The 15,786-nt window shown below is 46.1% G+C and overlaps 1 protein-coding gene across 1 annotated transcript; it reads right to left on the bottom strand.

The window, feature by feature from the left end:
• Window positions 1-438: 438 nt before the first annotated feature.
• Window positions 439-11,320, bottom strand: LOC147203739 (ataxin-1-like). Its single transcript, XM_086113908.1, has 3 exons — window positions 10,888-11,320; window positions 4,955-6,987; window positions 439-4,388 (listed from the first exon to the last, which is right to left on the bottom strand). Exons 2-3 carry the CDS (start codon window positions 6,740-6,742, stop codon window positions 3,717-3,719), a joined length of 2,460 nt encoding a protein of 819 aa, XP_085970034.1. The 5' UTR covers window positions 6,743-6,987; window positions 10,888-11,320; the 3' UTR covers window positions 439-3,716.
• Between the last annotated feature and the right edge of the window lie 4,466 nt (window positions 11,321-15,786).

Genomic DNA, 15,786 nt, shown 5'->3' with positions numbered 1-15,786 from the left:
TGACCTAAAACGTACAGGCATATTTCCAAGTTATACAATGTAAGGGTCAATGGTACAAAAGCAGTACCTGCAGATACTACATTTCATTCTGACAAGCTAATGTAGCTCTGAAAATACGATGCGGACCTTTTTTTTCTGAGATTGTATGGCTTTGTATTTGCCATTGCGTGTGCACAAGTTTTTTCCACAATATTTGTTCTGGTGTCAACACCACATCATATTGATTTATCCGTGCTGCGATGCCATTTTAGATTAGTGTCTGAAGAAACAAACTCAGTTGGAAAATTCCAGACATTGTCCAAACACACAGACTGCTTTCAACTACAAGGTGTGGTTTATCAAACATGACATCGTTTTGGATTTCGTGCGGTTTTAAGAGCATTTTTAGTAAAACAGACCGCAAGGTAGTGTGTGTGTGTGTGTGGGGGGGGGGGGGGGGGGGGGGGGGTCATACAATACACAACATAAATACAGTATACTTATACGATATTGGTAAGCTTAGCCACCAACCATATTTCTATTAGAATGGAAAACGAAAAGAAATGAAACCCGTACTTTGCTGACAATTTTTGAATAGTTGCGTTATACACTGAAGTGAGCAACGTGAGATTTTGAATGGACAACAGTCGGTAGGCAGTGTTTAGCCTGAGCGGAACACAAACAGAACAGTCAGAATTTTTTTTTCTTTCTTTTTTTTTTTTTTTTTCTCGAGGATTACAGGAAAACACCTACAGGAGTTAGAAAAGGACAATGGCGTTCACGGTGAATGGGATGATCACATATTGAATTTTACACTGTGTAAGGTCAAGTCAACTCTTTGGAGCAGGGGGCCAAATTCAAAGAAGATGGTGTCACATTCATGTATTGAAGCAATAACTGGACCACTTTGATGGCTGAATCAATGGAATGATTGAAGAAAGAACGCCGTGGCACATACAGTACATAGGCTACATAAGGGTTAGAATATCTATACACACACTGTACACATTGTAAGATACAATTCACTGTACAAATCAACACCAGCTGGCTTTCAGTAACTTTTCTCTAAATAGTAGCTCTATCCGTCATCAAAAAATAAAGGTGAGATAGTTTGTCCAATGGGTGTTTACATTCCCTGCCTTACTATTCCATCATTATACAAGTCGGACATGATGATAAACAGTCAGTTGATTATCCTCACCAGGTGTTTGGGGACTGCCGTTGCCTTTGCCAACACCCGACACCCACCCGATGCTTCATCAAAGTGCTGCTGCTCATAACATACACAAACACAAGTGATCATCCGCATCCATTTATCGTATCGGACACACATACATGCATACAGACACACACACACACACACACACACACACACACCCTTCCTGAGTATGAACTGTAAAATTTTGGCTCTATTCTTAAAAGGAAATGAAATAGCAAAAAGATGGGCGCCACCGAGGCGCTGATGTAGCAGGTATGTACATGAAGACAAGAACTTCATTGAGGAATTTTTTTATTTTTTTTTACGACTACCCTAGCCTGTTTTTTTAATCAGGCCAACCTGATCAGGTTATGTCTCTCACAATATGCTCACCTGACTCATCAATCTCCCTCAGCTCTACTGAGCACTGTCGAGCTTTCAACTAACTACTTGAACAGAGGATATTGTGCTTATTACTCTGGCAGCTGTTTTCATAGACAGAAACTGTTGACCATCAGAACTCGCCCAAACAGTTTGTTGGTAGAACAACTCACATTTTGGCCTAGAATTTATAAAAATACGATTTCTTTTTGGAAATAATTTGAACAAATCAGGAGTTGTACACCCTCCACTGTGCAGGACCCACAACATGCCTTTTTTTCCACTGCGCAGTACTTAGTTGGCTCATGAGGTGATACGCTAATGGGACATAAACCACTGCTGGTCACTTATCGGTTGAGTGGATTCATCATTGTTGGATCATAGCTTATAAGGACGCGTGGCTGGAACACGCACATGGATGTGAAAGTTAGTTTAGCTTCGCACTTGACACATAAGTGTTATCTGAGTAATGTCAGAAAAGTTCCAGACCTGGTGTCAGGCAGGATATTTTTCAAAACCGAAACTACAAAGTACCGTAGTTTCTTCTTAGAAGGAACGCCCCCTGGTGGCATACTTCCTCAGCCATTTTTGCAATGCCTTCATGCCCTCATGTCGGAATTCTTCCGGATACCTCTGCAGTCAATGTGGCCGTCTCGATGTTGTCCACGTCTTCCCTGCTAAGAGCCACATTCTTCCCCATTGTTGTTCAGTTTACTTCAGATTGATGCGTTCAATGAGGTTTCCCCATTACAGTTTCCAGTACAATACTCTTTGGAAGTGGAAAAACCAACCAACCTCACCTGCGAAGAGTACAGCTGAGTTGAGCATATACTATGCAGTGGAACTGCGGCATTGGATGCCGCGGGGTAGTGAGCCTGCAAAGGGACCTGGAAGCTGATGGCGAACGAGAGGATCACTTACTCGCTGTGGAGCCACATACTGTACTGTATTTCCCTCAGGAAACCGAAACAGAGCTAAAAGGGAGAGTCAATTTGATCAGGCTTCTGCGAGACTCCAAATGGAGGTTGAGGTTTCTTCTTGTCTGCTGGATGCGTAATAAGGCAATTGTTTGCTGTTGGTTTGCCAGCTTCCGTTCATATTGCATTTTAGATCGATACAGTTTCAGAAATAGGGGTGCTGTGGGAGTCCAATAACGTCACTCAAGGAACAATCGAACCTACTTTACACAACAGGGCTAATGGACTCCAAGGTAAAGTTACAAACTGTAGTAATACTACCCCGAAAGATACAACGATATACTTGTTCAGAGAGTACATTGTTGCTATGGAGATATTCAGATTGGTCGTATTTTGATTGTTTTCATAGAAACGCTGCATGTAGCCAGGCCTGAAAACACCTATCTCGAGGCTGCCTGCTTTCTTTAGACTTGAACTACTACGGGAAGGTGCGATTGGGCGACTCCCGTCGCAGCCATATTGCAGACGCATCAGTGTCAAATTGTCGGGCGTTGTAGTCATTGAAGGTGCAGCAAACAACACATCCCTGACTTCATAAGTCAGTATTGAGGACAAAAAGCAGTGGTTTACATTCATACCTGACCCCTGCGCACTTCATGTGCCTTACTGTTGACAAACACACAGTCACATACGCACAATCCGCGGCAGCCCATACTCGCCGTGGATAGCCCGAATAAGGGTAAATGTAAAATGAACAGACGTTATGAGGTGGCAAAGATCTCTGCCGTGATTATTGCCAAATCAATATCACCATGAAATCTTTAAATGGTTGATCTTTGACTCCGAAATGTAGTCGCACTCCTAACGTCACACCGTCCAAAGACAAAATCTGATGGCTCGCCTTTTACACATAAACATCTGTTCTGTGCTTGTTTATGTGTGTTAGTCCATGATGCGATGGCTGCGAAGGATGTGACAGCAGAGATCCAGCTCATAATGGATGACACACTTCAAGGTGCCTTACCAACACTCAAGCTCAACATTCACACTCCACTCATTTTTGCTTACAGCTTGATTGCACTGATTGCACCGTGTGTGCGACCACACGCTGTACTTGGGTGAAGGTGGCTAAAAACTGGTGATGCTGTGTAAACTCTGCTACAGTGTTGTAGTCCGACGAGAGAGAACACAGAGTAGATGAACACAGTACAAACACATTTCTTATAAGTTGCCTCCATAGTCTATAGTTTGATCAGGCATTTTTCTCTGCCGCTGCTCGAGTGGCCCTCTATGCTGATTTTTACCTCCTGAGAGATGATGGAGGGCTTGAGCAGAGTCAACGGAGGCTCCCCTTCCACCCTTCCAGTCTGGTCCCACTCGGGAGCGGACCATCGTCTCTTGCGAACAGTGGTTCTGTCGGGATCTCTGGACTGTATTTTGCAAGGGGTGGGCTTATCTATTTTCTCTGATGCCTGTCTTTTATGTGCGGTCCCAGTCATTGCCAGCACAGACTCTCCTCCACAGATCCCGTCCAGCAAACCTGGATTTCGTTTGATTTCGGTTGGTACCTGCCGTCCTGACACAGATCCGGCTATCCTTTCGACACCAGAAGCCTTCGTAAGAATACCGCTGTTAGTGCCCGTAGTGTTTGGCCTTGGACTGTTGCACACGACGGAATCTGTGTTGTTGCCGGGGTCAGAGAGTCTTGTGGTCTTCAGCCTAGCCCCCAAAGACTGGCTGTCTGTTAAAGAATCATTCCTGAGACCCCGAAGGGTCAACGACACGCAAACATCACCTACGCACAGTTTAGCGCAGGACAGCTCAAAGAGCTGCGTGGTGCGGTCAGGACAGCATGAGGACCAGCCCTGGCCAAATACGAAGAAGGGATATTCGACCAGCACCTCCACACACACCTGCAAAAACACACGTATGTAAACCTTAAACATTCTGCTAAAACTGAATGTTTTGCAGGGCATATCTACGAGGGACTGTATACCACAGAAAGATTTCTTGCTCGGGTCAGGAAAACAAAGATTACTTTCGCAGGATCAAACTACTTGTGAAAAGTCACACAAAAGGATCAGTGCGGACTTTGCGGTTGCAAAATTATTGAGAAACATTATTCTCTTGTAAGTGAATGTAGCAATTCTGCTGTTGTACCTTAGATGTATGTATGCCTAGCGATTCGACCTCTCCTTCTCTGTTTTACTAACTGACTGGAAAGAAGTGCTAACATACAGAAAATCAGATTATTGTACAACAGGAAGATGAGCTGCAAGCGTGGGGAACAAGCTTGCATATTATTTGAATGTTATTATCTCTTAGAAACAATATACTGTAGATCTTCACTGCCTATTAATATATAAAGAGTTTGTTTTCTACCATTTTTATTGCACCACCGGGTCCAATGAATGTTCTATAAAGTGGCATTCAATATGGACAGTAGTGAGACACCACGCAAGAAAAATGTTTCTCTCACCTGGGCTTTCAGCTCCCCCACAGAAAACTGTATGACCACAGCATTAGGACTCTGGCCACTATCGATTCGCTCAACTGTGCTGGAGTCAATCTTCAGCTCGCTGCTGATCTCTGCACTCTGGATGAAGTCCTCTGTTTTGAGATCCTCCACACGCTTCAACTCGCCATCAGCAAGCTGGATGATGGAGCCTCGCATAAAGAAAGGTGGGAGAGCCACAGGAGAGGAGGGAGACGAGATGGTGGGAGAAGCTTGGATGGAAGCGGGGACTGGAGGATTGACTGGGGCTGAGACTGGGATTGGGGTGGGAGCTGCCACCACTGCAGGGACTGGGTTTGAAGGCAAGGCCGGAGGAGCTGGAACCGGGGCTACAGCGGGAGACACTTGATTTCCATCCGGGCCTAAAGACTCACATTTGGACAGGGCGGTGGCAAGATAGGCATGAGGCATGGCCGTGGATATTTGGGGAGTGGTGGTCGCAGTCAGGGAGCTGACAGCACGGCTGGTCTCCATTTCTGTGCCGTTATTGGCACTGCTGACTGGTATGAGCAGGGACTGACCACTTGGAATGACCAGGTGCTGTGGCAGTGCCGCGTGATAGCTGACTGCATGCTGGTTGGCGCTGGTAATATAGCCAATGATGGGTGTTTGTGTGGAAGAATAAAGACTGGCTGGCAGCTCGTCAGGGGGTAGGGTCGTCTGAATGACGGTATGGGGTGTGACGGACTTGGTCACCTCGGATGACGAGAGGGAGGAGAAGGAGGAAGATCTCGATATAGGTTTCCCTAAACAGATGCCTCCCTTCTCAGTCTGAACTAACGAAATCTTATTCGAACCATGTTCCTGATCCGGGCTATGGTTTGGCTGGGCCACAAGTACTAAGGAAGTATGAAGTCCTGTTGGGTTCTGGCCATATTCTGCGGGCACAAGGATGTGTCGGGTCTCATAGCTCTGAACCTGCTGATGATTGGCTGGTTGTGTGGGAGCTTTCATTTGTTTGACAACTTCTAGCTCACCGTTCAGCACACCCTTAGCGTGCACCTCGGGTTTCTTTCCGGCAGAACCATCCGCATACTGAACAACCAGCTGGGAGGGTGCGAGGGTAAGCGTTTGAGGGAGGACAGCAGCATGTGGATGGAGTTGGAGGTGAGCTCCTGGCGTAGACACGGCGGCTCCACTGACAGTTAAAGGTGTCCTGCTATCAAGTTGGATGTACTGGCTGGTGACTTGCGGAGAGCTTGGAAGGGAGACGGGAGCAAGTTCTGCGGGAGAGAGGCCAATTTGGAACTGCTGCTCTCCTTTGGTGCCAGGAGAGATTAAGGTAGTGGTGTAACCATCCAGGTGGGGGCGCTGTCCTATCGGGCTGGAATTGGCGGGAACTACATGAGAGGAGATGTAACCAGCATATGGGCCGGAGCTTATGAACTGAACATTCGGTCCAAGCTGAGCAAACTGGATGGTTCCTGTGGGCTGAGGAATGGCTGCGGGATAGACTGCGGGTAGCGAGGCCAGCGGCACTGCTGAAAGAGTAGTAGCTGAGCTTGGAATGGTGGGAGGAGAAGAGGAAGAAGTAGACGGGATGGGACATCTTGGGCTCTCCGAGTCTCTGGATCTGCATCGTTCACTGGCTACACTTGCCAGCCATGCTAGGTTCTCAGTGTGGGGAGCAGGATTGTGATGGACCACTGGAGGAGTTGATGTTGTCACTGCCACTGGCCTCTGCTCCAGCGCCAGAATTTCTCGCTTTTTAGGCGGCAGGCATCCATTACTTCGCTCCTGATTGGATTTCATTGCGCCAGATTGGTTTTAAGTATCTCTTGTTCAGACTTCTATTGCCGTCAGAGTCTCTCTCGCTCTCAGTGTTAATGTCTGCCCTCTTTGCCAGGGCGCAAAGACTCTGGTAGTAGTCCCTAGCATACAGCGCCGGGTCTTAATCCGGACAAGGTGGAATCGCTGCAGCTCATAATATGAGCTCGATAAACTTCATGCGGAATCATCTCCAATGTAAGCACTTCTTCCACAATGTTGGCGGGAATCTGATGACAGACAGACAAAAAGAATGGGTAAGTACACGTAGGACATACATACAGTGCAGAGGTGTCACATCCAGGTCCAGAAAGTAAAAACCCTGCCACCGTTTGATTTTAGCCACAGGTGCTTCTATTCAGGTAAAGAAGCTCCAACTCCTGGTTGAGCAAAAGCACCCGTGGCTTCAGCCAAACTGGCATGATTTTAACTTTCTGGACCTGGATTTGATACTTCTGACACAATGTGGTTACACAGATGATCAATTCGCTCTGGCGTGTGTTCTATAATTACACTAGCCGTGCAAGGCTAGCTCCGTTTACACAGCTTATCTTTCCTAACATGCTAGTTATAAGTATGTGTAAAGTTCTGAATGGTTGCATCCTTCGAAGCTGCAAAGCGTTATGCAACTAAATATTACTAAAGTCCACAGTGCATTTTGTATTTGCACTGCTCAACTATCTCAATCTACTATTGGGTTCACACCCATCAGTATTGTATAGAAATATTCTGGTTATGCAACACTTGTTCCTTTGTTTTTCTGTTGAAAACAGGCCTTTGAAGACATATGTATTGGACAGTTATTACAATCACGTGTTTCTCAAGTGTTTCTTACAGTGGAGAGCCAGTTCTTAAAAGGCAAACTTCATCGCGATTCACTTCTGAAGTGTGCCTGCTTTCATGTTTGTAATGGTGTTCTGCGTCTTATTGCTCTGGAGTTATTCTTTTCATATTTCTTTGAGAGCCGTCTTTAAGCATTCGTTCAAATTTACAAATTGACCCAGACTATTAAATTGCCCCATCCAACAACATTTTCCATGAGAGAAATCAGTACAATGCTATTTTCGTCACTTTTATAATGGAAGAATGGAGTTTCCTGGGCAACAGTGTGTGCAAGTGAACATCCCTGCGCATGTGGAGTCTATGTGAATAATAGCTGTTGGCTGTGTCAAAGCATGAGTGTATACTCGAAGACAGCAGGTCTAAGGGAAAGGATAACAATAACGAGTAAGCATCTCGGAACATTTCTTTTTTTCAGCTCTCCAAGGCCTTGAGTTGAGTCAGGGCAACTGTAAATACAAACGTTTAACTCCATCCAGACTTAGTCAGCGGGAGCATAACAGGGACAGAACAAAATAAGATGACATTTACGCGAGGGACACTCCGTAAGTTGTAACAATGTTATCACTGGTGAGTTTTGTTACAAAGTCGCAGCCCTGAGAGACCTGCTTTCGTCAGACTATACACTGTATGTATCTGTGTCAACAAGCCCATGGTCAATATTTGACTGCAGGGATAAATCAACATATTCTATAGCTGCATATTGCGGATCTCTGCACACACACACACACACACACACACACACACACACACAAACACGGGTCGGCCTTGTTCCATTTGTTTACTATCTAAGATCAAACAACACCATGCACACATTTGCCTTTCATTGGCTCCTCTGCAGTGGAACCGCTACGGTCAAATACAATCTGTCAGGAAACAATAGTCGACCTCTGATTTGTTAGGGCTTTGAAACGGTTTTCCATTGGAAATAGTGGAAATCAAACACTCACAGCATCATCAGATTTATCGCTAACATGTAAAAAGAAGTTAACCACTGTACAACATAATAACAACAAAACCCGCCAGCTTAACATTGATAAAAAAGTGTCAAAGTCAGTTTTCTTCCAGTGAATGTTCTTCATCTCTCAACATCCTGTGTTGAGGTTGCCACATTTATCTGAAAAAACTAGAGCCTACAAAAAGCCAAAGAATATGCAAAACCGAAAAGGCATCAGGAGGCACACTGGGGTCTCGCGTGCTGTCACGCATGAAGGCGGTTTGAATTTTAGAAGCAGATTTTCATCAAATCCCCATTGGAGGACTTTCCACTTGTTCCACTGTACTTTCCTAGATGTTCTGTTCTTTTATGCAGGCTTATTTGTGGGTCACTGAACGAGACACAACTAAATTGCTGACGAGCTCGAGGCACCGCAGAGATTGAGTGCATGGTACACACACACACACACACAGGTGCATAACATTACATTTTGATGAGCTGCATCCCATTTTTCCCACTACATGGGAGGCTCATCACTCTCGGCAACCACAAGTGGTCAACATAAAATATATATAGAGTACTCCGAAATGGACCTTGGTCAGTTTCTGTTTGGACGAGCCTATTGCAAGATAAGACAGGGTCACAAGCTTGTCAAGCAAGCAGCAAAAAAAAAGAAAATGACAACTCTGAGTAATGTACGTGATCCACAAAGCCTTATGAGCCACCGGATGTAACAAAGGAGGGCTGGAGAGAAAGAGTGAGGGGGAGGAGATGATGAAGAACGGCAATGGAGGATGACAGATAGAGTGGTGTGGATGGTAGAAAGGCAGGGAGAAGATTGGGAGTAAAGAAGAGGGAGGGAGAATGGTGTGAGAAAGACAGCGCAGCTCCTCCTGACCCACATTGAGCAGCGCCTGCAGCATCAGCCCCCCGCCTTGCGATGTCACCGCACTCACTCACACTAGATGGCAGCATCACTCTGTGGCAACAACCCCACCTCAGCAACACCTGGAATGACATCATCATCCCAACGCTACATCGCAAGCAAGAAAAGGCTAACAGACATCGAACGACCACCTAACTTGACATCAAATAAGACCGAGAGGAAAGTGCTTTTCCCGAGATCAACACAGCACTCGCGACTGTGCACATGGTCACACATAAACATCATCACTTGATTTTCCAGCCTATTATTAGATCGTCACTAGCAAGCGCATGCCCCTGTGTTATGGAGAACAAAGGCGAGCTTTCAAGACACGAATGTCACAACGAGTCAAGACGGCATGGACACTCTGGATCCAGCCCTGGACTGACCGTCCCCTCTGCTAAGACGGGTATGATAAAGGGATGACATCAGACACGAAGGGGCGGAGGGGCAGACAAGTCATTTTCATATGGTGACATAGAGTGATAGTCCCTGGGTGGGGGGAAAAAACGCACGTACCACGCTGTGTACGTGTTGTCGTTGCGTGTCCAGGTGAAAGACAGACGCATGTCCTCTCTTACGCAGCAGTACAAACCTCCACCTGTCCTCGCATTGATCCTTCGCTTCATGGCAATAACATCGCTGCAGTAGGAAGTGAGGCACTAAGGGGGTGATTTTGTAACGAGAGTGTCCCGGCCAAGATAGAATTCCTCCCACAAAAAAAAAAAAAAAAAAAAAGACCCTGGACTGACATTCGTGTAGGCAGTATTGCTGATATTCAGGTATTATCTGCCGATAGAGCAGACATAGATTCACAGCCCTGTTCAGCAGTGGCTATATTTAGAAAACAAAAACATCATCATTGTCAATCTGAGCATGCATGAAACAGCAACGGGGAATTACCGACAAAAGCATGCATGTGGGATTCTCTGCGTAAAAATAGAACCATGCTTTAATCGCGGCACCATACACAAGGCAGATCAATACGATAAAGTCTGATCTTTTATCTAAAAGAGCCATTTTACTGTCGTCGTCCCCCCCCCCCTCCCCCCCGTTTTCTCTGTGTGGAAAGAACGTGTGTGTGTCCCTTTAAGAGGCGGGCCGGGCCGTGTGCTTGACTACAGCCAAAGAACAGGCGATGGGCTGAGCGCTCAGTGTTTGTCTCCACAGTGACTACAGAGTTCTGCATCAGTGCCGAACACACACGGAACACACACTCGGGCAAATATAACACGCAGGTCGTCTCGTCTCTTCTTCCACAGCAAGCATCTCAACACCTGACTCCCCGTTTTTCGTTTCGAGCACGACGGTGTGAGAGTAGCAGGACAGAAAATACTACGATGCCACAAATCGAAAAGCAAAGAGACAAGCCTCCTCCTTCTCCTGACACCCCCTCTTCTGCTGGTTCGAGTGCTAAGAATAGCTCACCAGTCTTTCCACAGCCGCCGCTTGTAGAACATGTGCAACGATTTCCTCCCGTGCTTCAACGGGAGTGGATCCCGGAGACGTACTTCCTCGGCAGCGTACTCGGCTTCCTTTGTGCAGCAGCCTGTTCATGCCGCTCTTGTGAGGACCCTGTTGAGCAGTTGCCACTCCGTTGGCCCTGCAATCGGCCTGATGGCAGAGGAGGTTCCCCCCCACCCCCACCCCTCCTCCGCCGGCCCCCCCTTTCCTGTGCAAAAGCCCACGCCAGGTCTTGCGTGCGAGGCTTCTCCAACGTGTGTTATGCAAGGCCACCAGACCGCCAGCTCCCTCTCCCTCTCTCTCTCTCTCTGTCTCTCTCCCCCTTTCTCACTGTGGCTCTCCCTCTTCTTTCTCCCTGCCTCTCTCCCTCAGTACTCCAACTGACATGGCTCCTCCCCCTCCGCCAGCCCCATCAGCCATCAGGTATTCATTCAAAAAAAAAACACACTACTTGGCTCCTCGCCCAGACTACGCTCACGCAGGGAGGGAGGGAGGGTGGGTGGCACTGTGAAACAGACGGAATGGAGGGGGGGGGGGGGGGGGCTTGGAGAGCCAGAGAGGGTTTGCATAGACAGACATGGGTGTGCATGAATATAAAGAACTATTCACATGGGCATATTCATGCAAAGACATTGGCACATATGCACGTGCACAAAACTGATTGAGGATTACATTGTGGAGTGAGTGAGCAAAGCCCCTTTAATGCTCTGCCCTTGTTCATTTTCATATGCATTTCCCCCTCTCGAGGCAAATCTCCATCTAATCTGCCCTGCAATAATTGAGCTTCTCTTCAGATGGAAAAAAATGACTCAGAGTAACCAACAAACAGTCTTCCCCCCACTTTTTGCCCCCTGAGATATTTCCTCTCCATTCACACACACACACAGGCACACACGGAGCAAACTGCACAAATAAACACCCACAAAAAGCCACTTGGCCCTCTTGAGCCCACTTTCCCCTGCTGGGCACAGGGCAGGGAGCGAGCCAGGCTCCACTCTCGTGCCAGGACAGACTGCTATCTGCTTCTCTGCAGGCGCCACATGCAGGGTGGCCCCTCCAAAAGTGACAGCACACTGTGGGGGGAGAGTAGGATCCAACAAAATTGTGCACTTACAAGAGGACTAATAAATACGCTGCAAGGTCCTTTTGGTTATATGGGAAGGATTCCAATGGCTTCTTTGGGAGGACCAGAACAAAATGTGTTTAAGATACAGTGTACTGTATTGTTTGTGAACAAACTTCCTTGTGCGTGTGGTAGAGTAGTGGTTTAACTCATTCACTCCCAAAGACGTTTTTATACGTCTTTTCAGACTTGGTCCAGAATTGGCTGGTACTGAATGAGTTAATAGTCTTTAACCCTCCTGTTGTCCTCATTTCCTGTACACACCCTGTGTCCTGTGGGTCAAAATGACCCATCTTCACTAAACCCCCCAAATAAGCAGCTAAATTGAATTTTTAACACCAAATTTCATATTACTTGAAGAAACAACTTGTCCTTCATCACATTATGTGTGATATAGTTCTCCCTCTTCACTTGGATTTCTATAGCTTAATAGATGGAATATTTGGCAATTGCGAGATTTACAAATAATGTCACCGTATTGTGGAAGAAAGTAAAGCGCACTATATATCCCAAACAGTTATTTGAACTCTCCACTAATTTAGTGAGTCCGTACAGGAATACCAAAATCCATCCATTTAAAAGGAACCCAGAAGCTAAAGTATGATATTAATTGACAAAGATTAAATCTAAGGACACTTTCTATCTCATATCTATTTTATTTAGTTTCATAAAATGTAAAATGGAGTTGGAGTTGGCTCTCTTTCTTTTTTTGTTCACAAAAGTGCTTTTGCAATTGTAGCTTTCATATTTGTCACAAAGTATTAAAAATGAATGAGTATAATTTAATAACAATAAATGACTCTTCATGGACGTGTATGGCGACGCTGCAGTCTTCTTGCTTTGGAGATGAGTTCACTTCGGTATGGTTTCTTTATGTCTGAATATTCTTCGCATTCTCTTCTCATGTTCTTTATTGTCTTTACACCCAGACCAGCGGAAGAAACAAAACACATGCGCAGAGATGAGCTTTTTCCTCCTTAAGTTGTTGAATCAGTCAAGCGAGCCGAAACAAACTTTCAAATGGAAATTCACAATGCCGTGATGCATAAAGTTGCGCTGCACTGTGTGCGTTTGAGACTGAACCAAGATAGAACTGTCAAACGGACACGTTTGATCTAAGACTTTTCCACGTACGCGTTACTTAATTTCTTCAACACAACCGAGACCTCCATGACCTACTTACAGCACTTCTCTGAAAGTTAGTGTGTAATCATTTCAATGCTGCCAGTGTGGTACTACAGTCATGCGATCGTGACAAAATAACAGTAGTAGAGTAGTAGCGCATATTCCAAGAAGCAGGGTATTGCTTCAAGAAGTGACAGTACTGCCAAATGCTTAGAGCCCTGCGTTATTCAACATCCACGTACAGTATCTCGATATATTAGACATTCGCGCATGCGGTGGAATAAAGTCGCCAATCCAAGCCTAAAAATCGACAGGTTACCTTGAAAAGTTGTAGATGTCCACAATGAATGGAATCCAAGTATCATCACTGGCCTCGGGCTTTTCTGTTTCCTCACAGCAGCGTGTGCTGTGGAAGTGTGGCAGACATGTCCAGACATGTTGCACTGATCCACACACGAGCAAAAGAAAACATGATGCAAAGAGTCGTGAGCAGAAACTGGATCCCAAGCTGATTTCGTGAGTGTTATGTGCTTGTGAATGGGGCTTCTTGAGGTCATTGCGTCATAACGTGGAGGTCAATGACAGCAAGCCTGCTGACGACAGAGCTCATTCCCACAAAACCGTTAACTGGGCTATGTTGAGGTTTGTTGTTCGTATGACGTCAGAGCGGTCTTCTGTTGACTTCATTTACTTCCACAACATTGGAATAAAGGACGTTATGCGAGCGGGAACAATGGATGTGGAAGCAGCAGCCAATCATATTTCCGCAGGGTGTCTCATGCCTAGAACCTCTGGGATTCGTCATAACACTTTTTTTAACGAGAACGGGGGAGCTTTTAATGGTGATGGAAAGTTTTAGCGATTTTGAAACCATAACTCCTGGTAGTCCAGTGGTTAGCACGTTGACTTCACAGTGCAGAGGTACCGTGTTCAATTCCAGCTTCCTGTGTGGAGTTTGCATGTTCTCCCCGGGCCTGCGTGGGTTTTCTCCGGGTCCTCCGGTTTCCTCCCACATTTCAAAAACATGCATGGCAGGCTGATTGAACACTCCAAATTGTCCCTAGGTGTGTGTGTGTGTGTGTGTGTGTGAGCGCGGATGGTTGTTCGTTTCTGTGTGCCCTGCGATTGGCTGGCAACCGGTCCAGGGTGTCCCCCGCCTACTGCCCAAAGACGGCTGGGATAGGCTCCAGCACCCCCACCCTCCGTGACCCTAGTGAGGATCAAGCGGTTCGGAAAATAAATGAATGAATGAAACCATAACTTTTTAAAACCGCGGTTTTTGGTCAAACCGTTAACCAGTGTGCATCCTGCCTCTTGCCCATGACCCTAATCAGGATTGGAAATGGAAGAATGCTGTCATGCAATTCTTTTTTTGGGGGGGGGGCGGGGGGGTATAATTGAAGATAATGCACATTGTAATTTATCTATTCAGCGTAAAATGGCTATTTGAACTACAGTAACTTCAAATGTTAGCATTTAAAATGTAAACTTGAGTTCAAACCTTCCATGAGCTGTCACTTTATCGTGGTGGAGGTGTTTGAGTGTCCCAATGATATTAGCATCTAAATCGTCTGGGGCTACAATGTCTGTCCCAGCTGGCTTTGGAATGCCTCAGGATCCCCCAGGAGGAGCTGGACGATGTGGCCGGGGAGAAGGACGTCTGGGCTTCCTCGTTTAATCTGATGCCCCTGCGACCTGACCTCGGTTTAAGCGGAAGAGAATGAATGCGTTGACTCAAGTTCAATTAAAGCTTGTTCTTATTCAATTCAGGAAATAGAAACGATACAGCTTCAAACAAATATCTACTTTGCAATGGTGAATTGTGAGTATTACAAGGCAGTAAGTAATCTTACAAATAAATATCCCAGAGGAATACTTTGAGGTCACAGTGTCTTTCACCAAAATAAATGAATAAAAACAGTATCATTCTTGACATGCAACAATAGAACTGAAGCTCGACTCTGTTCTATTGTATCCTACCAGAAGAGGTGGGGCACCCTGGGGAAATTGTTTGCATTAGTATAATAGAGAATGGAGAATAGTGAGTGGGTGGCAGCGTTATGGGAGCATGTGCTAGCAGAGGAGGAGGTAAAACCACCCTGGCGCGCAGGTCCTGTCTGAGAGCAGACCTTCCTCCGGCTGTGGCTGGGCACCGGTTCGGAAGTAGCAGCACGAACGCCCCAACGCTATGCGGGGAGAATGTGAAAGTGCTTGCTGCCATGGCAACAAGGCCGCTCCACAGTCTCCAGTCCACATGAAGAAAGACTGCTCGCAACGCGGCCGCGGCTCAATGGTGAGGAGCATGACACGCTGAAAGAGACTATTGAGGAGCCTGTGAATTAGTTCATGGCCACAGTACAAAATCAGCAATCCACAGGGAGGATGACCTCATTTTAGCGATTTGGAAATATTACATCTCAACCCGATCGCCATTGTGCCTCGGGTTAAGAAGATGGGCAGTGGTGTTAGTGCTGCGAATTAAAGGAACAACATGAATTAACTGCTTTTATAATTCTACACGATTAGAAAACAAAAATTTGATATGATTAGAGAATGACCATCCCCTCGAGATGTCCTTAAATCATCTATTTTGGTCTATGTTGGTGACCAGCCGG

This window comes from Hippocampus guttulatus, chromosome 6 (genome assembly GCF_054856545.1).
Source record: "Hippocampus guttulatus isolate MCC_2025c chromosome 6, RoL_Hgut_1.0, whole genome shotgun sequence".
NCBI lineage: Eukaryota > Metazoa > Chordata > Actinopteri > Syngnathiformes > Syngnathidae > Hippocampus > Hippocampus guttulatus.
Note: the sequence above shows the minus strand (reverse complement) of the source record. Positions and strands in the feature narration are given on the sequence as shown.